We start from the raw sequence: 26,237 nt of genomic DNA on the forward strand, positions 1-26,237 counted from the left end.
AGAAACAAAAAACTGTATGACAACGGCAGCAGTCACACACCTAAGTTAAAAATATGAATTACTTACACGGTAAGGCAAGAAAAATACTGGGGATGCACCCATTAATCGGTAACCAAATATATTCGGCTAAATATGGCAAAAAAAGCCACATTCGGCCTTCAGTGGAATGAGTTAAAAGCAAGGCCGAATAGTGGCGTGTGACGCAATGACGCGGTGACGCAATGACGCAATGACGCAATGACGCCGTGACGCGGTGATGCAATGACGCAATGACGCAATGACGCAGTGACGCGGTGATGCAATGACGCGGTGATGCAATGACGCGGTGATGCAATGATGCAATGACGCGGTGATGCAATGACGCGGTGATGCAATGAGGCAATGACGCGGTGACGCAATGACGCCGTGACGCGGTGATGCAATGACGCAATGACGCCGTGACGCGGTGATGCAATGACGCAGTGACGCGGTGATGCAATGAGGCAATGACGCGGTGATGCAATGAGGCAATGACGCGGTGATGCAATGACGCGGTGATGCAATGAGGCAATGACGCGGTGATGCAATGACGCGGTGATGCAATGACGCGGTGATGCAATGACGCGGTGATGCAATGAGGCAATGACGCGGTGATGCAATGACGCGGTGATGCAATGACGCGGTGATGCAATGACGCGGTGATGCAATGAGGCAATGACGCGGTGATGCAATGACGCGGTGATGCAATGAGGCAATGACGCGGTGATGCAATGACGCGGTGATGCAATGAGGCAATGACGCGGTGATGCAATGACGCGGTGATGCAATGACGCGGTGATGCAATGAGGCAATGACGCGGTGATGCAATGACGCGGTGATGCAATGACGCGGTGATGCAATGAGGCAATGACGCGGTGATGCAATGACGCGGTGATGCAATGAGGCAATGACGCGGTGATGCAATGACGCGGTGATGCAATGATGCAATGACGCGGTGATGCAATGACGCGGTGATGCAATGAGGCAATGACGCGGTGATGCAATGACGCGGTGATGCAATGAGGCAATGACGCGGTGATGCAATGACGCGGTGATGCAATGAGGCAATGACGCGGTGATGCAATGACGCGGTGATGCAATGACGCGGTGATGCAATGACGCGGTGATGCAATGAGGCAATGACGCGGTGATGCAATGACGCGGTGATGCAATGAGGCAATGACGCGGTGATGCAATGACGCGGTGATGCAATGAGGCAATGACGCGGTGATGCAATGACGCGGTGATGCAATGATGCAATGACGCGGTGATGCAATGACGCGGTGATGCAATGAGGCAATGACGCGGTGATGCAATGACGCGGTGATGCAATGAGGCAATGACGCGGTGATGCAATGACGCGGTGATGCAATGACGCGGTGATGCAATGAGGCAATGACGCGGTGATGCAATGACGCGGTGATGCAATGACGCGGTGATGCAATGAGGCAATGACGCGGTGATGCAATGACGCGGTGATGCAATGACGCGGTGATGCAATGACGCGGTGATGCAATGAGGCAATGACGCGGTGATGCAATGACGCGGTGATGCAATGAGGCAATGACGCGGTGATGCAATGACGCGGTGATGCAATGAGGCAATGACGCGGTGATGCAATGACGCGGTGATGCAATGATGCAATGACGCGGTGATGCAATGACGCGGTGATGCAATGAGGCAATGACGCGGTGATGCAATGACGCGGTGATGCAATGAGGCAATGACGCGGTGATGCAATGACGCGGTGATGCAATGACGCGGTGATGCAATGAGGCAATGACGCGGTGATGCAATGACGCGGTGATGCAATGAGGCAATGACGCGGTGATGCAATGACGCGGTGATGCAATGAGGCAATGACGCGGTGATGCAATGACGCGGTGATGCAATGAGGCAATGACGCGGTGATGCAATGACGCGGTGACGCAATGAGGCAATGACGCGGTGACGCAATGACGCGGTGACGCAATGACGCGGTGACGCAATGACGCGGTGACGCAATGACGCGGTGATGCAATGAGGCAATGACGCGGTGATGCAATGACGCGGTGATGCAATGAGGCAATGACGCGGTGATGCAATGACGCGGTGACGCAATGACGTGGTGATGCAATCAACCAACGTGCAGTGACGTTGTAACCCGGCGCCTTCGGGAAAATGCCAGCAGTGTGGAGATATTTTAAAGTGTCGGAAAGTGAGAAAATATTTGCAGTTTGCAACAAATGTTCAGCCAAACTGTCTGGAGGAGGCGCCTCAGCAAAAACCTTCAGCACTACTTCTTTCATTCATCATTTAAAAGCCAAACACCCAGAAAAGCATGCAGAGTACCAGAAAGAGACGGCTGTGGCTGAAGAAGTTTGCGACTGACAGTGCGAAAGTAAACAGAATTACAAAGAAGGTCATGGAGTTTATGGCTTTGGATGATCAACCATTTTGTGTCGTGGACGTTGGCTTTCGGAGACTCATGGAGCACATTGGGCCCCGTTACACAATTACACATTGGGCCCCGTTACACGATTACACATTGGGCCCCGTTACACGATTACACATTGGGCCCCGTTACACGATTACACATTGGGCCCCGTTACACGATTACACATTGGGCCCCGTTACACAATTACACATTGGGCCCCGTTACACAATTACACATTGGGCCCCGTTACACAATGCCGAGCAGACGGTGGTTCTCTGATGTGTGCTTACCGGGATGTATGACAGTGTTGCAGCCCGCGTCCACCAGCTCTTGGTTGAACATGAAGATGTTCACTTCAGCTTCACGACAGACATATGGAGGGCGGATGTCAGCCCCAGCAGCATGATGGCTTTAACTGCACGATGCTGGTGACTTTAACTGCACGATGCTGGTGACTTTAACTGCACAATGCTGGTGACTTTAACTGCACAATGCTGGTGACTTTAACTGCACGATGCTGGTGACTTTAACTGCACGATGCTGGTGACTTTAACTGCACAATGCTGGTGACTTTAACTGCACAATGCTGGTGACTTTAACTGCACAATGCTGGTGACTTTAACTGCACAATGCTGGTGACTTTAACTGCACAATGCTGGTGACTTTAACTGCACAATGCTGGTGACTTTAACTGCACGATGCTGGTGACTTTAACTGCACAATGCTGGTGACTTTAACTGCACGATGCTGGTGACTTTAACTGCACAATGCTGGTGACTTTAACTGCACAATGCTGGTGACTTTAACTGCACGATGCTGGTGACTTTAACTGCACAATGCTGGTGACTTTAACTGCACAATGCTGGTGACTTTAACTGCACAATGCTGGTGACTTTAACTGCACAATGCTGGTGACTTTAACTGCACAATGCTGGTGACTTTAACTGCACAATGCTGGTGACTTTAACTGCACAATGCTGGTGACTTTAACTGCACAATGCTGGTGACTTTAACTGCACAATGCTGGTGACTTTAACTGCACAATGCTGGTGACTTTAACTGCACGATGCTGGTGACTTTAACTGCACGATGCTGGTGACTTTAACTGCACGATGCTGGTGACTTTAACTGCACAATGCTGGTGACTTTAACTGCACAATGCTGGTGACTTTAACTGCACAATGCTGGTGACTTTAACTGCACGATGCTGGTGACTTTAACTGCACAATGCTGGTGACTTTAACTGCACAACGCTGGTGACTTTAACTGCACAATGCTGGTGACTTTAACTGCACGATGCTGGTGACTTTAACTGCACGATGCTGGTGACTTTAACTGCACAATGCTGGTGACTTTAACTGCACAATGCTGGTGACTTTAACTGCACGATGCTGGTGACTTTAACTGCACGATGCTGGTGACTTTAACTGCACGATGCTGGTGACTTTAACTGCACGATGCTGGTGACTTTAACTGCACAATGCTGGTGACTTTAACTGCACAATGCTGGTGACTTTAACTGCACAATGCTGGTGACTTTAACTGCACGATGCTGGTGACTTTAACTGCACAATGCTGGTGACTTTAACTGCACAATGCTGGTGACTTTAACTGCACGATGCTGGTGACTTTAACTGCACAATGCTGGTGACTTTAACTGCACAATGCTGGTGACTTTAACTGCACAATGCTGGTGACTTTAACTGCACAATGCTGGTGACTTTAACTGCACGATGCTGGTGACTTTAACTGCACAATGCTGGTGACTTTAACTGCACAATGCTGGTGACTTTAACTGCACGATGCTGGTGACTTTAACTGCACAATGCTGGTGACTTTAACTGCACAATGCTGGTGACTTTAACTGCACGATGCTGGTGACTTTAACTGCACAATGCTGGTGACTTTAACTGCACAATGCTGGTGACTTTAACTGCACGATGCTGGTGACTTTAACTGCACAATGCTGGTGACTTTAACTGCACAATGCTGGTGACTTTAACTGCACGATGCTGGTGACTTTAACTGCACGATGCTGGTGACTTTAACTGCACAATGCTGGTGACTTTAACTGCACAATGCTGGTGACTTTAACTGCACAATGCTGGTGACTTTAACTGCACGATGCTGGTGACTTTAACTGCACGATGCTGGTGACTTTAACTGCACAATGCTGGTGACTTTAACTGCACAATGCTGGTGACTTTAACTGCACAATGCTGGTGACTTTAACTGCACGATGCTGGTGACTTTAACTGCACAATGCTGGTGACTTTAACTGCACAATGCTGGTGACTTTAACTGCACGATGCTGGTGACTTTAACTGCACAATGCTGGTGACTTTAACTGCACAATGCTGGTGACTTTAACTGCACAATGCTGGTGACTTTAACTGCACAATGCTGGTGACTTTAACTGCACGATGCTGGTGACTTTAACTGCACAATGCTGGTGACTTTAACTGCACAATGCTGGTGACTTTAACTGCACGATGCTGGTGACTTTAACTGCACAATGCTGGTGACTTTAACTGCACAATGCTGGTGACTTTAACTGCACGATGCTGGTGACTTTAACTGCACAATGCTGGTGACTTTAACTGCACAATGCTGGTGACTTTAACTGCACGATGCTGGTGACTTTAACTGCACAATGCTGGTGACTTTAACTGCACAATGCTGGTGACTTTAACTGCACGATGCTGGTGACTTTAACTGCACGATGCTGGTGACTTTAACTGCACAATGCTGGTGACTTTAACTGCACAATGCTGGTGACTTTAACTGCACAATGCTGGTGACTTTAACTGCACAATGCTGGTGACTTTAACTGCACGATGCTGGTGACTTTAACTGCACAATGCTGGTGACTTTAACTGCACAATGCTGGTGACTTTAACTGCACGATGCTGGTGACTTTAACTGCACAATGCTGGTGACTTTAACTGCACAATGCTGGTGACTTTAACTGCACGATGCTGGTGACTTTAACTGCACGATGCTGGTGACTTTAACTGCACAATGCTGGTGACTTTAACTGCACAACGGCTAGACGAGGATTTCACCTCACAAAAGATTGTACTTCACTCCCAGGAGTTCACAAAGTCACATACAGCAGCAGCCATAGCCGACACATTCACCAGGATGTTTGAAATGTGGCAAATAGACCGGGCTAAAGTTATTTATATTTAAATAAATGTAATTAAAATTGTTTCATACATAGTTAGTTTCCTTCTTTTTATTCTGAAGCTGAAGTACTGTTATTGACAAATATGTTCTGGCCTGGGATATGTTGTGTAGGCTACCTGTATAAGTGTATGAGGTTACATGCACACACTTATTGAGATTTACTTAAGCCTTCTGTTTACATTATTAGCCTGTTGTGTAGGCTACCTGTATAAGTGTATGAGGTTACAAGCACACACTTATTGAGATTTACATTATTAGCATATCTACTGTGGCTAAGCAGACATTTGCCAAAAGGACAATAATTCATTTGTTGTGGGTTTATCCACTTTAATGCACTTTATTTTTTTTTGGAATGCATGTTTTGTTTGAAGGCCTAATATAAATAAAAAACTGTGCTTTTTTTGAAAAGCAAAGGCTACTGGAATATTAAAAAAATGTCAATATTCAAGAAGAATTTACTTTGAAAAACATGTCTAAAAATGTATTCTAGGCTATTTATGCAATATAAAAAAATTGTGAAAAACTGCATTCATTATTCGGTATTCGGCCTTCGGCCAAGTGCTCAAATTTTATTCGGTTTCGGCCACAAATTTTCATTTCGGTGCATCCCTAAAAAATACAATGTTTCAGTAAAAGCAATTTTAAAACCAAGTGCATTGTCTAATTGAACTGGTTTCGCAATCCTTTAAAATGGACTGAAATTCCCTCAAAGTAATGAATCAGTTCAGGTAATCTCAGATCCTTCTGCAAGTCATTCCAAGACCAGGGAGCAGCAAACGTGAAGGCTTTGTCCTCAATATTTGTGTCGGATATACAGTGGGGACAAAAAGTATTTAGTCAGCCAGCGATTGTGCAAGTTCTCCCACTTCAAAGGATGACAGAGGTCTGTCATTTTCATCATAGGTACACTTCAACTGGGAGAGACAGAATGGGGAAAAATCGCATTTTTGGGGGGAAATTTATTTGATTAAACCCAACAACAAGAATAGACATTTGAAAGGCAATTTAAAATAAATGAAGAATAGTGAACAAGGTGCCTGCTATGTTAAGCTAACATATTATGGTAAGAGTCATTCAAAGAACTAGAACATATAGAACATGCTATACCTTTACCAAACTATCTCTCACTCCTAATCCATAAATCCCATGAAATCTTATACGTCTAGTCCAGGGGTAGGGAACCTGTGGCTCTAGAGCCAGATGTGGCTCTTTTGATGACTGCATCTGGCTCTCAGATAAATCTTAGCTGACATTGCTTAACACCATAATTATGAATAATTTCGCTGGTAATCACAGTGCTAAAAATAACGTGCAAAATAGAAAACATTCTCATGCATTTAAATCCATCCATCCATTTTCTACCGCACCTGTTCAAGAAGTCGCATTAATGGTAAGAAGTATTTTATGTCACGATGGGGGGGGGTCGTTCTCCCAGGAAGGCAGACGGACTACTCGGGACATGGCATTTAGGTAAAAACATGATTTCATTTAAACTAACAAAAAGATACAAACAAAAATCGCTCACAGCGGAGGCACAACTTGGGCTAAAAAACAAAGCTAACGCATAAACAGACTATGAACATAAATCAACAAAACTTACTTGGCATGAAGCACGAAACTATGGCGAGGCATCAAACAAGTCAGCACAGAGCAAGAAAAGATCACATTGACGCCAGGGTGACTGACTGGCAAAGACGAGCTTAAATACTGCCTCTGATTAGTGCTCGGGAAGCAGGTGAGCGGGCATTTTGTCCACCAGAGACAGGTGGACAAAATGAGTAACCAAGGAAACCAGACAAGGGAGTGGGAAAAAAACAGGAACTTAAAGAGTCCAAAGGACAAACAGCACATGGCCAAACAAAAACATGATCAACAGACATGACATTTGATTTATTATTGGTTAGTTCAGAATAACAATGTTATTAAAAAGAATAAAAGATTTATTATACTCTAAAAATGTTGGTCTTACTTAAAAATGCACACATTTTGTTGTATTGAGTGTTAAAAAATATGATTTGGCTCTCACTGAAATACATTTTGAAATATTTGGCTTTCATGGCTCTCTCAGCCAAAAAGGTTCCCGACCCCTGCATTAAAGTCTCTTACGTGAATGAGCTAAATAACATATTATTTGATGTATTACGATGTGTTAATAATTTCACACATAAGTTGCTCCTGAGTCTAAGTCACACCTGCGGCCAAACTACGGAAAAAACTGTGACTTATAGTCCGAGAAATACGGTAAATAAGAAGAGATAATTAACCTTTTTGAGTAACTTAAATCAACCGTGTCTCTGTACTTACCAGAATATTTCTTACAGATAAATGCACTATTATCAGGATGTTCAAAGTTACCCACCTGTAAGGTGTGTCCGCCCCAGGCAAAGCGTGCAGCCAGGACGTCTGCATAGGGGATGATAAAAAGTGCCAAGAGGACTCCCAGAGAGAAGAGCCAGATGAAAGGTCGCCTTCTGCCATAACTGCTGTTGCAGTGGTCGCTGGCGGAGCCGATTAGAGGGACGAAGAGGAGGCCGAGGACTGGACCGATACCTGTGAAGTACAACTTATTTATTAATGCCCAATTCAATATGCTCTATCTTCTTCACATTAGGACTGAGTGGGGGATTATATCAAGTCAGGCCTGGCTTTTACTGCCACAGCCTAGCAGGGAGTGGACTGCTATCTTCATTACTGAATGTTGCTTCTTACAGACGGCCTCCTGCCTGAAGGAATGGTGTCACAGTCATTCTCCACACATGGCAGCATCAAGCTAATTGGAGCACACGGGGGTCCACAGCACACATGCACTTCAGGACATTTGAAAAAAGACGACTGCATCTCAGGCAAAGAGATTGACAATCAAACAAAACCGAAAAAGCCTCCTGTACCGGGCGTGGAACGGTACACAAAACATTTGGTTCGGTACGTACCTCGGTTTAGAGCTCGCGCTGCGGTTCATTTTCGCTACAGTAAGAAATCAACAAAATATACATTTTGGGGTTATTTATTTACCAAATTTGTATCCTTTTAACATTGGGAACACTATAATAATTCAGGCAGAACAAAATGTGACTCAGGGAACCGGACACCCCTGCCATGCATATGTCTGCCAACAAGGTGACTATCACGGCTAATTGGACTTGGCTCGCAAGCTCAGGTCTGATCATCCTGTAGCTGGCCGCCTCTGGAGAGGGTGTACAGTGTTTAAGGCCCAAACCCCCCAGTGACCCAGAGGAACACTACTGATGATGCACACCCGTAAACCGGACACCCCTGCCATGCATATGTCTGCCAACAAGGTGACTATCATGGCTAATTGGACTTGGCTCGCAAGCTCAGGTCTGATCATCCTGTAGCTGGCCGCCTCTGGAGAGGGTGTACAGTGTTTAGGCCCAAACCCCCCAGTGACCCAGAGGAACACTACTGATGATGCACACCCGGAAATTATTTCATCCTTCAGGTCTTCCATTCACGTTCACCTACAAGGCCACCAGGTGTATGTGCTCACAAAGGATGCAAACACCTCCTTCTGTTTTTACATTTGTTTTAAGAGTCTTTATACATGCTTTTAGGAGTATTTTTACGTGTTTTATGAGGGTTTTTTATGTGTTTTAGGATCTGTTTTTAAATTTGTTTTAGGAGTCTTTTTACACTTTTTTAGGAGTATTTTTCCATGTTTTATGAGTTTTTAACGTGTTTTAGGAGTCTTAATGTGTTTTAGGAGTCTTAATGTGTTTTAGGAGTCTTAATGTGTTTTAGGAGTCTTATGAGTTTTAGGAGTCCTGTTATGTGTTTAGGAGTTATTTACGTTTTAGATGTCACTGTGCATCTCTTCGGAGTCATTTTGTGTGTTTTAGAGTCGGTTTTAATGTTTTAGAAGTTGGTTGTTGTGTTTGTAAATGTTTTACTCGTCATTTAATGTGTTAAGTCATTTTATGCATTTGTGTTTCGCACAAGAGGTAGAACATCTCACTCTGTGTTTTCTGGAATCTGAATCTGCCCACGTTAATCCACATTAAGCTGCCTCAAGTTGTTGCTTTGATTAAACAAAATGACAAAACCTTTCTTTTACATATAAAAAGTGTTTAGGGTGGTTTAATAACCCTAACCACCATTGATCATATTTTGCAGCAACAAGTCATTAAGTAGAGTTGTGTGTTGTTGTACAAACGCCTGCGGTTTGTGTCATGAAGTATTGTCATTAGAAAACATGATTGGGATTTCCAGGGACAAATGACATTGGCGCTAGTATGCACACATTCATGCCCGTGCTTCACTTCTGCCACAGTCGCTCTCATCATTCCTCTCGCTGGCCGGAGGTCTTCTCTCCTTAGTTCACACGCACAAACACTCTTGCAGTCGTCTCTTTGACTTGCTTGGAGAATAAGGAGCTGTTGTTTACTGCCCAAGTCATCAGTGCGCCGACATTGCCTTCTTTGAGAAGAATTAACTTGGCAGCGCCGTAACTCTAAGCATGATTTCACCAATCTGATGGCACGATAAAACAGGCGCTGTAAATCCGACACACACGGACGTGATGTTGGCAAGTACTAAATGTGTTTCTGTTGCTGACTTGACAGAAGTTGTTGTACAAATGAATGACTACATCAGCAATAGTTTAGTGGAGGTAGTAAACTAAGGCACTAATTAAAAGACAGCAAGAGTGCAAAGTGCCTGAACAAAGGCCATCATTTTCTCCACAAACTAACACAGATTTAGTCCCTCCGCCACGCAAAAAGGCTGACGCACTAGGTTTCACTTGCAGTTGTATTTCACCATAAACCTATTTTAAATTCCCATAAAAAGTAGGCAGATAACATTTTGTAATTTGTGCTGCTTACATTTTTAACATAAACTGAGAAAGAGGTCCTCAATTACATTCGTCCAACAGCCAACAATTTTCCTAAGCACACAGTAAGGGTCAGATAGTGGGTTGGGGGTTCAGGAAAGTCAAGATGACGTCATTGTAGGGCTGGGCGATATATCGATATATCGCAGGTTTGTCTAGAAAATGACTATATCGTAATATTGGAGTACACGTTCTCACGCAGTTGCTTTTAGCTGCTGGCATTACACTACAGGTGTTTCTCACTCTCTCGTCTCTCCTTCTCAGAGACGTAAAACAAGCCCGCCTTCTTCCATACGTCACATACTGTCGCGCGTGTAGCGTCGTACGCTCTCAGCGAGCAGAGAGGTAGCAGCATGGCTAACGTTAGCTGAGGCGGGTGGTGGAAGCAGAGCGGAGCCAGTTGAGTGACTTTACAAGAGAGAGAGTTGAGTGACTTTACAAGAGAGAGAGTTGAGTGACTTTACAGGAGAGAGAGTTGAGTGACTTTACAAGAGAGAGAAGGTGCCAGACTCATCACAAATGGAGGAAGAACAATTAATGCCCCAAAAACAGCAGAGGGTCCATCATCTGGCGGTGGTTTGGCTTCAAGCGGGAAGATATTCAGCAGACAACAGCAATATGCAAAGTATGCAGCAGAAGTGTAACTACAAAAGGTAGCAACACTCCTCATTTGTTCTTTCATTTAAAGTCTCCTGCGAGAGAATGAAGACTATTTAATAAATACACTTTTGCTCAATTGACTTAGTTGTGATTTCCTTCTCTGCATGAAAGTTTAAAAGTAGCATCTATGAATGCAGTATGAAGAAGAATGTTTGAAAGTAGACACACAGAATCATCATCCTGCTGTCATTATATGCATCAAGTGTTCATTCAAGGCTAAGGCCAAATATCCAGATATAACGTATTAATAAATGCCAATATCGCCCAGCCCTACGTCATTGCATCCATCCATTTTCTACCGCTTATTCCCTTTCGGGGTCGCGGGGGGCGCTGGCGCCTATCTCAGCTACAATCGGGCGGAAGGCAGGGTACACCCTGGACAAGTCACCACCTCATCACAGGGCCAACACAGATAGACAGACAACATTCACACACTAGGGACCATTTAGTGTTGCCAATCAACCTATCCCCAGGTGCATGTCTTTGGAGGTGGGAGGGGCCTATCCCCAGGTGCATGTCTTTGGAGGTGGGAGGGGCCTATCCCCAGGTGCATGTCTTTGGAGGTGGGAGGGGCCTATCCCCAGGTGCATGTCCCTGGAGGTGGGAGGGGCCTATCCCCAGGTGCATGTCTTTGGAGGTGGGAGGGGCCTATCCCCAGGTGCATGTCTTTGGAGGTGGGAGGGGCCTATCCCCAGGTGCATGTCTTTGGAAGTGGGAGGAAGCCGGAGTACCCGGAGGGAACCCACGCATTCACGGGGAGAACATGCAAACTCCACACAGAAAGATCCCGAGCCTGGATTTGAACCCAGGACTGCAGGAACTTCGTATTGTGAGGCAGACGCACTAACCCCTCTGCCACCGTGAAGCCAAAAAATGTAACATGAATAAATAAAACATTATGCCAAATTTTTCGGACTATAAGTCACAGTTTTTTTCATAGTTTGGCCGGGGTTCGACTTTTACTCAGGAGCAACTTATGTGTGAAATTATTAACACATTACCGTAAAATATCAAGTAATATTATTTAGCTCATTCACGTAAGAGACTAGACATACAAGGAGTGAGAGATAGTTTGGTAAAGGTATAGCATGTTCTATATGTTCTAGTTATTTGAATGACTCTTACCATAATATGTTAGGTTAACATAGCAGTTGCTTATTTATGCCTCATATAACCTACACTTATTCAGCCTCTTCTTCACTGTTACTTATTTATTTTGAATTGTCTTTCAAATGTCTATTCTTGTGTTGGGTTTTATCAAATACATTTCCCCCAAAAATGAAACTTATACTCCGGTGCGACTTATATATGTTTTTTTCCTTCTTTATTATGCATTTTCGGCAGGTGCGACATACTCCGGAGTGACTTATATTCCAAGAAATACGGTAATTAAAGATGCACCAATGCATGGTCGTAGATAGCAAGGAAGTGTTGTAAATGTAAAAAAAAAATAAATAAATAAAAATAAAATTCTGAATTTGTTCGTGACCTTTTTATTCCATGAACAAACCCCGTTTCCATATGAGTTGGAAAATGGATGGGTTGAGGGTCACCACTTTGTAAGCAAATTGTCAAACAGTTTTAGAACAACATTTCTCAACCAGCTATTGCAAGGAATTTAAGGATTTTACCATCTACGGTCCGTAAAATCATCAAAAGGTTCAGAGAATCTGGAGAAATCACTGCACGTAAGCGATAACGGACCTTTGATCCCTCAGGCGATACGGCACCAAAAAACAACATCTGTGTGTAAAGGATATCACCACATGGGCTCAGGAACACTTCATAAAACCACTGCAAGTAACTACAGTTGGTTGCTACATCTGTAAGTGCAAGTTAAAACTCTACTATGCAAAGCCAAATCCATTTATCAACAACACCCAGAAACACCGCCGGCTTCACTGGGCCCGAGCTCACCTAAGATGGAATGATGCAAGGTGGAAAAGTGTTCAGTGGTCTGACGAGTCCACATTTCAAATTATATTTGGAAACTGTGGACGTGGTGTCCTCCGGAACAAAGAGGAAAATAACCATCCAGATTGTTATAGGCGCAAAGTGTAAAAGCCAGCATGTGTGATGGTATGGGGGTGTATTAGTGCCCAAGACATGGGTAACTTACACATGTGTGATGGTATGGGGGTGTATTAGTGCCCAAGGCATGGGTAACTTACACATGTGTGATGGTATGGGGGTGTATTAGTGCCCAAGGCATGGGTAACTTACACATGTGTGATGGTATGGGGGTGTATTAGTGCCCAAGGCATGGGTAACTTACACATGTGTGATGGTATGGGGGTGTATTAGTGCCCAAGGCATGGGTAACTTACACATGTGTGATGGTATGGGGGTGTATTAGTGCCCAAGACATGGGTAACTTACACATGTGTGATGGTATGGGGGTGTATTAGTGCCCAAGGCATGGGTAACTTACACATGTGTGATGGTATGGGGGTGTATTAGTGCCCAAGACATGGGTAACTTACACATGTGTGATGGTATGGGGGTGTATTAGTGCCCAAGGCATGGGTAACTTACACATGTGTGATGGTATGGGGGTGTATTAGTGCCCAAGACATGGGTAACTTACACATGTGTGATGGTATGGGGGTGTATTAGTGCCCAAGACATGGGTAACTTACACATGTGTGATGGTATGGGGGTGTATTAGTGCCCAAGGCATGGGTAACTTACACATGTGTGATGGTATGGGGGTGTATTAGTGCCCAAGACATGGGTAACTTACACATGTGTGATGGTATGGGGGTGTATTAGTGCCCAAGACATGGGTAACTTACACATGTGTGATGGTATGGGGGTGTATTAGTGCCCAAGGCATGGGTAACTTACACATGTGTGATGGTATGGGGGTGTATTAGTGCCCAAGACATGGGTAACTTACACATGTGTGATGGTATGGGGGTGTATTAGTGCCCAAGACATGGGTAACTTACACATGTGTGATGGTATGGGGGTGTATTAGTGCCCAAGACATGGGTAACTTACACATGTGTGATGGTATGGGGGTGTATTAGTGCCCAAGACATGGGTAACTTACACATGTGTGATGGTATGGGGGTGTATTAGTGCCCAAGGCATGGGTAACTTACACATGTGTGATGGTATGGGGGTGTATTAGTGCCCAAGACATGGGTAACTTACACATGTGTGATGGTATGGGGGTGTATTAGTGCCCAAGACATGGGTAACTTACACATGTGTGATGGTATGGGGGTGTATTAGTGCCCAAGACATGGGTAACTTACACATGTGTGATGGTATGGGGGTGTATTAGTGCCCAAGGCATGGGTAACTTACACATGTGTGATGGTATGGGGGTGTATTAGTGCCCAAGACATGGGTAACTTACACATGTGTGATGGTATGGGGGTGTATTAGTGCCCAAGGCATGGGTATGGGGGTGTATTAGTGCCCAAGACATGGGTAACTTACACATGTGTGATGGTATGGGGGTGTATTAGTGCCCAAGGCATGGGTAACTTACACATGTGTGATGGTATGGGGGTGTATTAGTGCCCAAGGCATGGGTATGGGGGTGTATTAGTGCCCAAGACATGGGTAACTTACACATGTGTGATGGTATGGGGGTGTATTAGTGAACAAGACATGGGTAACTTACACATGTGTGATGGTATGGGGGTGTATTAGTGCCCAAGACATGGGTAACTTACACATGTGTGATGGTATGGGGGTGTATTAGTGCCCAAGACATGGGTAACTTACACATGTGTGATGGTATGGGGGTGTATTAGTGCCCAAGGCATGGGTAACTTACACATGTGTGATGGTATGGGGGTGTATTAGTGCCCAAGACATGGGTAACTTACACATGTGTGATGGTATGGGGGTGTATTAGTGCCCAAGGCATGGGTAACTTACACATGTGTGATGGTATGGGGGTGTATTAGTGCCCAAGGCATGGGTAACTTACACATGTGTGATGGTATGGGGGTGTATTAGTGCCCAAGGCATGGGTATGGGGGTGTATTAGTGCCCAAGACATGGGTAACTTACACATGTGTGATGGTATGGGGGTGTATTAGTGAACAAGACATGGGTAACTTACACATGTGTGATGGTACGGGGGTGTATTAGTGCCCAAGACATGGGTAACTTACACATGTGTGATGGTATGGGGGTGTATTAGTGCCCAAGGCATGGGTAACTTACACATGTGTGATGGTATGGGGGTGTATTAGTGCCCAAGACATGGGTAACTTACACATGTGTGATGGTATGGGGGTGTATTAGTGCCCAAGACATGGGTAACTTACACATGTGTGATGGTATGGGGGTGTATTAGTGAACAAGACATGGGTAACTTACACATGTGTGATGGTATGGGGGTGTATTAGTGCCCAAGACATGGGTAACTTACACATGTGTGATGGTATGGGGGTGTATTAGTGCCCAAGGCATGGGTAACTTACACATGTGTGATGGTATGGGGGTGTATTAGTGCCCAAGGCATGGGTAACTTACACATGTGTGATGGTATGGGGGTGTATTAGTGCCCAAGGCATGGGTATGGGGGTGTATTAGTGCCCAAGACATGGGTAACTTACACATGTGTGATGGTATGGGGGTGTATTAGTGAACAAGACATGGGTAACTTACACATGTGTGATGGTACGGGGGTGTATTAGTGCCCAAGACATGGGTAACTTACACATGTGTGATGGTATGGGGGTGTATTAGTGCCCAAGGCATGGGTAACTTACACATGTGTGATGGTATGGGGGTGTATTAGTGCCCAAGACATGGGTAACTTACACATGTGTGATGGTATGGGGGTGTATTAGTGCCCAAGACATGGGTAACTTACACATGTGTGATGGTATGGGGGTGTATTAGTGCCCAAGACATGGGTAACTTACACATGTGTGATGGTATGGGGGTGTATTAGTGCCCAAGGCATGGGTAACTTACACATGTGTGATGGTATGGGGGTGTATTAGTGCCCAAGGCATGGGTATGGGGGTGTATTAGTGCCCAAGACATGGGTAACTTACACATGTGTGATGGTATGGGGGTGTATTAGTGCCCAAGACATGGGTAACTTACACATGTGTGATGGTATGGGGGTGTATTAGTGCCCAAGACATGGGTAACTTACACATGTGTGATGGTATGGGGGTGTATTAGTGCCCAAGGCATGGGTAACTTACACATGTGTGATGGTATGGGGGTGTATTAGTGACCAAGACATGGGTAACTTACACATGTGTGATGGTATGGGGGTGTATTAGTGAACAAGACATGGGTAACTTACACATGTGTGATGGTATGGGGGTGTATTAGTGCCCAAGACATGGGTAACTTACACATGTGTGATGGTATGGGGGTGTATTAGTGCCCAAGACATGGGTAACTTACACATGTGTGATGGTATGGGGGTGTATTAGTGCCCAAGACATGGGTAACTTACACATGTGTGATGGTATGGGGGTGTATTAGTGACCAAGGCATGGGTAACTTACACATGTGTGATGGTATGGGGGTGTATTAGTGCCCAAGGCATGGGTAACTTACACATGTGTGATGGTATGGGGGTGTATTAGTGCCCAAGGCATGGGTATGGGGGTGTATTAGTGCCCAAGACATGGGTAACTTACACATGTGTGATGGTATGGGGGTGTATTAGTGAACAAGACATGGGTAACTTACACATGTGTGATGGTACGGGGGTGTATTAGTGCCCAAGACATGGGTAACTTACACATGTGTGATGGTATGGGGGTGTATTAGTGCCCAAGGCATGGGTAACTTACACATGTGTGATGGTATGGGGGTGTATTAGTGCCCAAGGCATGGGTATGGGGGTGTATTAGTGCCCAAGACATGGGTAACTTACACATGTGTGATGGTATGGGGGTGTATTAGTGCCCAAGGCATGGGTAACTTACACATGTGTGATGGTATGGGGGTGTATTAGTGCCCAAGGCATGGGTATGGGGGTGTATTAGTGCCCAAGACATGGGTAACTTACACATGTGTGATGGTATGGGGGTGTATTAGTGCCCAAGACATGGGTAACTTACACATGTGTGATGGTATGGGGGTGTATTAGTGCCCAAGACATGGGTAACTTACACATGTGTGATGGTATGGGGGTGTATTAGTGCCCAAGGCATGGGTAACTTACACATGTGTGATGGTATGGGGGTGTATTAGTGACCAAGACATGGGTAACTTACACATGTGTGATGGTATGGGGGTGTATTAGTGAACAAGACATGGGTAACTTACACATGTGTGATGGTATGGGGGTGTATTAGTGCCCAAGACATGGGTAACTTACACATGTGTGATGGTATGGGGGTGTATTAGTGCCCAAGACATGGGTAACTTACACATGTGTGATGGTATGGGGGTGTATTAGTGCCCAAGACATGGGTAACTTACACATGTGTGATGGTATGGGGGTGTATTAGTGCCCAAGGCATGGGTAACTTACACATGTGTGATGGTATGGGGGTGTATTAGTGACCAAGACATGGGTAACTTACACATGTGTGATGGTATGGGGGTGTATTAGTGAACAAGACATGGGTAACTTACACATGTGTGATGGTATGGGGGTGCATTAGTGCCCAAGGCATGGGTAACTTACCCATGTGTGATGGTATGGGGGTGTATTAGTGCCCAAGGCATGGGTATGGGGGTGTATTAGTGCCCAAGACATGGGTAACTTACACATGTGTGATGGTATGGGGGTGTATTAGTGAACAAGACATGGGTAACTTACACATGTGTGATGGTACGGGGGTGTATTAGTGCCCAAGACATGGGTAACTTACACATGTGTGATGGTATGGGGGTGTATTAGTGCCCAAGGCATGGGTAACTTACACATGTGTGATGGTATGGGGGTGTATTAGTGCCCAAGGCATGGGTATGGGGGTGTATTAGTGCCCAAGACATGGGTAACTTACACATGTGTGATGGTATGGGGGTGTATTAGTGCCCAAGACATGGGTAACTTACACATGTGTGATGGTATGGGGGTGTATTAGTGCCCAAGACATGGGTAACTTACACATGTGTGATGGTATGGGGGTGTATTAGTGCCCAAGGCATGGGTAACTTACACATGTGTGATGGTATGGGGGTGTATTAGTGACCAAGACATGGGTAACTTACACATGTGTGATGGTATGGGGGTGTATTAGTGAACAAGACATGGGTAACTTACACATGTGTGATGGTATGGGGGTGTATTAGTGCCCAAGACATGGGTAACTTACACATGTGTGATGGTATGGGGGTGTATTAGTGCCCAAGACATGGGTAACTTACACATGTGTGATGGTATGGGGGTGTATTAGTGCCCAAGACATGGGTAACTTACACATGTGTGATGGTATGGGGGTGTATTAGTGACCAAGGCATGGGTAACTTACACATGTGTGATGGTATGGGGGTGTATTAGTGCCCAAGGCATGGGTAACTTACACATGTGTGATGGTATGGGGGTGTATTAGTGCCCAAGGCATGGGTATGGGGGTGTATTAGTGCCCAAGACATGGGTAACTTACACATGTGTGATGGTATGGGGGTGTATTAGTGAACAAGACATGGGTAACTTACACATGTGTGATGGTACGGGGGTGTATTAGTGCCCAAGACATGGGTAACTTACACATGTGTGATGGTATGGGGGTGTATTAGTGCCCAAGGCATGGGTAACTTACACATGTGTGATGGTATGGGGGTGTATTAGTGCCCAAGGCATGGGTATGGGGGTGTATTAGTGCCCAAGACATGGGTAACTTACACATGTGTGATGGTATGGGGGTGTATTAGTGCCCAAGGCATGGGTAACTTACACATGTGTGATGGTATGGGGGTGTATTAGTGCCCAAGGCATGGGTATGGGGGTGTATTAGTGCCCAAGACATGGGTAACTTACACATGTGTGATGGTATGGGGGTGTATTAGTGCCCAAGACATGGGTAACTTACACATGTGTGATGGTATGGGGGTGTATTAGTGCCCAAGACATGGGTAACTTACACATGTGTGATGGTATGGGGGTGTATTAGTGCCCAAGGCATGGGTAACTTACACATGTGTGATGGTATGGGGGTGTATTAGTGACCAAGACATGGGTAACTTACACATGTGTGATGGTATGGGGGTGTATTAGTGAACAAGACATGGGTAACTTACACATGTGTGATGGTATGGGGGTGTATTAGTGCCCAAGACATGGGTAACTTACACATGTGTGATGGTATGGGGGTGTATTAGTGCCCAAGACATGGGTAACTTACACATGTGTGATGGTATGGGGGTGTATTAGTGCCCAAGACATGGGTAACTTACACATGTGTGATGGTATGGGGGTGTATTAGTGCCCAAGGCATGGGTAACTTACACATGTGTGATGGTATGGGGGTGTATTAGTGACCAAGACATGGGTAACTTACACATGTGTGATGGTATGGGGGTGTATTAGTGAACAAGACATGGGTAACTTACACATGTGTGATGGTATGGGGGTGCATTAGTGCCCAAGGCATGGGTAACTTACCCATGTGTGATGGTATGGGGGTGTATTAGTGCCCAAGGCATGGGTATGGGGGTGTATTAGTGCCCAAGACATGGGTAACTTACACATGTGTGATGGTATGGGGGTGTATTAGTGAACAAGACATGGGTAACTTACACATGTGTGATGGTATGGGGGTGCATTAGTGCCCAAGGCATGGGTAACTTACCCATGTGTGATGGTATGGGGGTGTATTAGTGCCCAAGGCATGGGTATGGGGGTGTATTAGTGCCCAAGACATGGGTAACTTACACATGTGTGATGGTATGGGGGTGTATTAGTGAACAAGACATGGGTAACTTACACATGTGTGATGGTACGGGGGTGTATTAGTGCCCAAGACATGGGTAACTTACACATGTGTGATGGTATGGGGGTGTATTAGTGCCCAAGGCATGGGTAACTTACACATGTGTGATGGTATGGGGGTGTATTAGTGCCCAAGACATGGGTAACTTACACATGTGTGATGGTATGGGGGTGTATTAGTGCCCAAGGCATGGGTAACTTACACATGTGTGATGGTATGGGGGTGTATTAGTGCCCAAGGCATGGGTATGGGGGTGTATTAGTGCCCAAGACATGGGTAACTTACACATGTGTGATGGTATGGGGGTGTATTAGTGAACAAGACATGGGTAACTTACACATGTGTGATGGTATGAGGGTGTATTAGTGCCCAAGACATGGGTAACTTACACATGTGTGATGGTATGGGGGTGTATTAGTGCCCAAGACATGGGTAACTTACACATGTGTGATGGTATGGGGGTGTATTAGTGCCCAAGGCATGGGTAACTTACACATGTGTGATGGTATGGGGGTGTATTAGTGCCCAAGGCATGGGTAACTTACCCATGTGTGATGGTATGGGGGTGTATTAGTGCCCAAGGCATGGGTATGGGGGTGTATTAGTGCCCAAGACATGGGTAACTTACACATGTGTGATGGTATGGGGGTGTATTAGTGAACAAGACATGGGTAACTTACACATGTGTGATGGTACGGGGGTGTATTAGTGCCCAAGACATGGGTAACTTACACATGTGTGATGGTATGGGGGTGTATTAGTGCCCAAGGCATGGGTAACTTACACATGTGTGATGGTATGGGGGTGTATTAGTGCCCAAGACATGGGTAACTTACACATGTGTGATGGTATGGGGGTGTATTAGTGCCCAAGGCATGGGTAACTTACACATGTGTGATGGTATGGGGGTGTATTAGTGCCCAAGGCATGGGTATGGGGGTGTATTAGTGCCCAAGACATGGGTAACTTACACATGTGTGATGGTATGGGGGTGTATTAGTGAACAAGACATGGGTAACTTACACATGTGTGATGGTATGGGGGTGTATTAGTGCCCAAGACATGGGTAACTTACACATGTGTGATGGTATGGGGGTGTATTAGTGCCCAAGACATGGGTAACTTACACATGTGTGATGGTATGGGGGTGTATTAGTGCCCAAGACATGGGTAACTTACACATGTGTGATGGTATGGGGGTGTATTAGTGCCCAAGACATGGGTAACTTACACATGTGTGATGGTATGGGGGTGTATTAGTGAACAAGACATGGGTAACTTACACATGTGTGATGGTACGGGGGTGTATTAGTGCCCAAGACATGGGTAACTTACACATGTGTGATGGTATGGGGGTGTATTAGTGCCCAAGGCATGGGTAACTTACACATGTGTGATGGTATGGGGGTGTATTAGTGCCCAAGGCATGGGTATGGGGGTGTATTAGTGCCCAAGACATGGGTAACTTACACATGTGTGATGGTATGGGGGTGTATTAGTGCCCAAGGCATGGGTAACTTACACATGTGTGATGGTATGGGGGTGTATTAGTGCCCAAGGCATGGGTATGGGGGTGTATTAGTGCCCAAGACATGGGTAACTTACACATGTGTGATGGTATGGGGGTGTATTAGTGCCCAAGACATGGGTAACTTACACATGTGTGATGGTATGGGGGTGTATTAGTGCCCAAGACATGGGTAACTTACACATGTGTGATGGTATGGGGGTGTATTAGTGCCCAAGGCATGGGTAACTTACACATGTGTGATGGTATGGGGGTGTATTAGTGACCAAGACATGGGTAACTTACACATGTGTGATGGTATGGGGGTGTATTAGTGAACAAGACATGGGTAACTTACACATGTGTGATGGTATGGGGGTGTATTAGTGCCCAAGACATGGGTAACTTACACATGTGTGATGGTATGGGGGTGTATTAGTGCCCAAGACATGGGTAACTTACACATGTGTGATGGTATGGGGGTGTATTAGTGCCCAAGACATGGGTAACTTACACATGTGTGATGGTATGGGGGTGTATTAGTGCCCAAGGCATGGGTAACTTACACATGTGTGATGGTATGGGGGTGTATTAGTGACCAAGACATGGGTAACTTACACATGTGTGATGGTATGGGGGTGTATTAGTGAACAAGACATGGGTAACTTACACATGTGTGATGGTATGGGGGTGCATTAGTGCCCAAGGCATGGGTAACTTACCCATGTGTGATGGTATGGGGGTGTATTAGTGCCCAAGGCATGGGTATGGGGGTGTATTAGTGCCCAAGACATGGGTAACTTACACATGTGTGATGGTATGGGGGTGTATTAGTGAACAAGACATGGGTAACTTACACATGTGTGATGGTACGGGGGTGTATTAGTGCCCAAGACATGGGTAACTTACACATGTGTGATGGTATGGGGGTGTATTAGTGCCCAAGGCATGGGTAACTTACACATGTGTGATGGTATGGGGGTGTATTAGTGCCCAAGGCATGGGTATGGGGGTGTATTAGTGCCCAAGACATGGGTAACTTACACATGTGTGATGGTATGGGGGTGTATTAGTGCCCAAGACATGGGTAACTTACACATGTGTGATGGTATGGGGGTGTATTAGTGCCCAAGACATGGGTAACTTACACATGTGTGATGGTATGGGGGTGTATTAGTGCCCAAGGCATGGGTAACTTACACATGTGTGATGGTATGGGGGTGTATTAGTGACCAAGACATGGGTAACTTACACATGTGTGATGGTATGGGGGTGTATTAGTGAACAAGACATGGGTAACTTACACATGTGTGATGGTATGGGGGTGTATTAGTGCCCAAGACATGGGTAACTTACACATGTGTGATGGTATGGGGGTGTATTAGTGCCCAAGACATGGGTAACTTACACATGTGTGATGGTATGGGGGTGTATTAGTGCCCAAGACATGGGTAACTTACACATGTGTGATGGTATGGGGGTGTATTAGTGACCAAGGCATGGGTAACTTACACATGTGTGATGGTATGGGGGTGTATTAGTGCCCAAGGCATGGGTAACTTACACATGTGTGATGGTATGGGGGTGTATTAGTGCCCAAGGCATGGGTATGGGGGTGTATTAGTGCCCAAGACATGGGTAACTTACACATGTGTGATGGTATGGGGGTGTATTAGTGAACAAGACATGGGTAACTTACACATGTGTGATGGTACGGGGGTGTATTAGTGCCCAAGACATGGGTAACTTACACATGTGTGATGGTATGGGGGTGTATTAGTGCCCAAGGCATGGGTAACTTACACATGTGTGATGGTATGGGGGTGTATTAGTGCCCAAGGCATGGGTATGGGGGTGTATTAGTGCCCAAGACATGGGTAACTTACACATGTGTGATGGTATGGGGGTGTATTAGTGCCCAAGGCATGGGTAACTTACACATGTGTGATGGTATGGGGGTGTATTAGTGCCCAAGGCATGGGTATGGGGGTGTATTAGTGCCCAAGACATGGGTAACTTACACATGTGTGATGGTATGGGGGTGTATTAGTGCCCAAGACATGGGTAACTTACACATGTGTGATGGTATGGGGGTGTATTAGTGCCCAAGACATGGGTAACTTACACATGTGTGATGGTATGGGGGTGTATTAGTGCCCAAGGCATGGGTAACTTACACATGTGTGATGGTATGGGGGTGTATTAGTGACCAAGACATGGGTAACTTACACATGTGTGATGGTATGGGGGTGTATTAGTGAACAAGACATGGGTAACTTACACATGTGTGATGGTATGGGGGTGTATTAGTGCCCAAGACATGGGTAACTTACACATGTGTGATGGTATGGGGGTGTATTAGTGCCCAAGACATGGGTAACTTACACATGTGTGATGGTATGGGGGTGTATTAGTGCCCAAGACATGGGTAACTTACACATGTGTGATGGTATGGGGGTGTATTAGTGCCCAAGGCATGGGTAACTTACACATGTGTGATGGTATGGGGGTGTATTAGTGACCAAGACATGGGTAACTTACACATGTGTGATGGTATGGGGGTGTATTAGTGAACAAGACATGGGTAACTTACACATGTGTGATGGTATGGGGGTGCATTAGTGCCCAAGGCATGGGTAACTTACCCATGTGTGATGGTATGGGGGTGTATTAGTGCCCAAGGCATGGGTATGGGGGTGTATTAGTGCCCAAGACATGGGTAACTTACACATGTGTGATGGTATGGGGGTGTATTAGTGAACAAGACATGGGTAACTTACACATGTGTGATGGTATGGGGGTGCATTAGTGCCCAAGGCATGGGTAACTTACCCATGTGTGATGGTATGGGGGTGTATTAGTGCCCAAGGCATGGGTATGGGGGTGTATTAGTGCCCAAGACATGGGTAACTTACACATGTGTGATGGTATGGGGGTGTATTAGTGAACAAGACATGGGTAACTTACACATGTGTGATGGTACGGGGGTGTATTAGTGCCCAAGACATGGGTAACTTACACATGTGTGATGGTATGGGGGTGTATTAGTGCCCAAGGCATGGGTAACTTACACATGTGTGATGGTATGGGGGTGTATTAGTGCCCAAGACATGGGTAACTTACACATGTGTGATGGTATGGGGGTGTATTAGTGCCCAAGGCATGGGTAACTTACACATGTGTGATGGTATGGGGGTGTATTAGTGCCCAAGGCATGGGTATGGGGGTGTATTAGTGCCCAAGACATGGGTAACTTACACATGTGTGATGGTATGGGGGTGTATTAGTGAACAAGACATGGGTAACTTACACATGTGTGATGGTATGAGGGTGTATTAGTGCCCAAGACATGGGTAACTTACACATGTGTGATGGTATGGGGGTGTATTAGTGCCCAAGACATGGGTAACTTACACATGTGTGATGGTATGGGGGTGTATTAGTGCCCAAGGCATGGGTAACTTACACATGTGTGATGGTATGGGGGTGTATTAGTGCCCAAGGCATGGGTAACTTACCCATGTGTGATGGTATGGGGGTGTATTAGTGCCCAAGGCATGGGTATGGGGGTGTATTAGTGCCCAAGACATGGGTAACTTACACATGTGTGATGGTATGGGGGTGTATTAGTGAACAAGACATGGGTAACTTACACATGTGTGATGGTACGGGGGTGTATTAGTGCCCAAGACATGGGTAACTTACACATGTGTGATGGTATGGGGGTGTATTAGTGCCCAAGGCATGGGTAACTTACACATGTGTGATGGTATGGGGGTGTATTAGTGCCCAAGACATGGGTAACTTACACATGTGTGATGGTATGGGGGTGTATTAGTGCCCAAGGCATGGGTAACTTACACATGTGTGATGGTATGGGGGTGTATTAGTGCCCAAGGCATGGGTATGGGGGTGTATTAGTGCCCAAGACATGGGTAACTTACACATGTGTGATGGTATGGGGGTGTATTAGTGAACAAGACATGGGTAACTTACACATGTGTGATGGTATGGGGGTGTATTAGTGCCCAAGACATGGGTAACTTACACATGTGTGATGGTATGGGGGTGTATTAGTGCCCAAGACATGGGTAACTTACACATGTGTGATGGTATGGGGGTGTATTAGTGCCCAAGACATGGGTAACTTACACATGTGTGATGGTATGGGGGTGTATTAGTGCCCAAGACATGGGTAACTTACACATGTGTGATGGTATGGGGGTGTATTAGTGAACAAGACATGGGTAACTTACACATGTGTGATGGTATGGGGGTGTATTAGTGCCCAAGGCATGGGTAACTTACACATCTGTGAAGGCACCATTAATGCTGAAAGGTACATACAGGTTTTGGAGCAACATATGTTGTCCTCCAAGCAACGTTATCATGGACACCCCTGCTTATTTCAGCAAGACAAGTGTTACAACAGCGTGGCTTCGTAAAAAAAGAGTGCGGGTACTTTCCTGGCCCGCCTGCAGTCCAGACCTGTCTCCCATGGAAAATGTGTGGCGCATTATGAAACGTAAAATAGGACAGCGGAGACCCCGGACTGTTGAAGGACTGAAGCTCTACATAAAACAAGAATGGGAAAGAATTCCACTTTCAAACTTTAAACAATTAGTTTCCTCAGTTCCCAAACGTTTATTGAGTGTTGTTAAAAGAAAAGGTGATGTAACACAGTGGTGAACATGCCCTTTCCCAACTACTTTGGCA

The 26,237-nt window shown here is 45.6% G+C and overlaps 1 protein-coding gene across 4 annotated transcripts in view; it reads right to left on the bottom strand.

The window, feature by feature from the left end:
- slc45a3 (solute carrier family 45 member 3) overlaps positions 1-26,237 on the bottom strand; it is a 143,729-nt gene that overhangs the window by 14,798 nt on the left and 102,694 nt on the right. For all 4 annotated transcript variants that reach the window (XM_061918016.1, XM_061918017.1, XM_061918015.1 and 1 more), the window contains one exon: positions 7,983-8,173. In XM_061918016.1, coding sequence (XP_061774000.1) covers positions 7,983-8,173 — 191 coding nt within the window. The remainder of the gene's footprint in view (positions 1-7,982; positions 8,174-26,237) is intronic.

The sequence above is a fragment of the Nerophis ophidion genome, linkage group LG12 (genome assembly GCF_033978795.1).
Source record: "Nerophis ophidion isolate RoL-2023_Sa linkage group LG12, RoL_Noph_v1.0, whole genome shotgun sequence".
Taxonomy (NCBI): domain Eukaryota; kingdom Metazoa; phylum Chordata; class Actinopteri; order Syngnathiformes; family Syngnathidae; genus Nerophis; species Nerophis ophidion.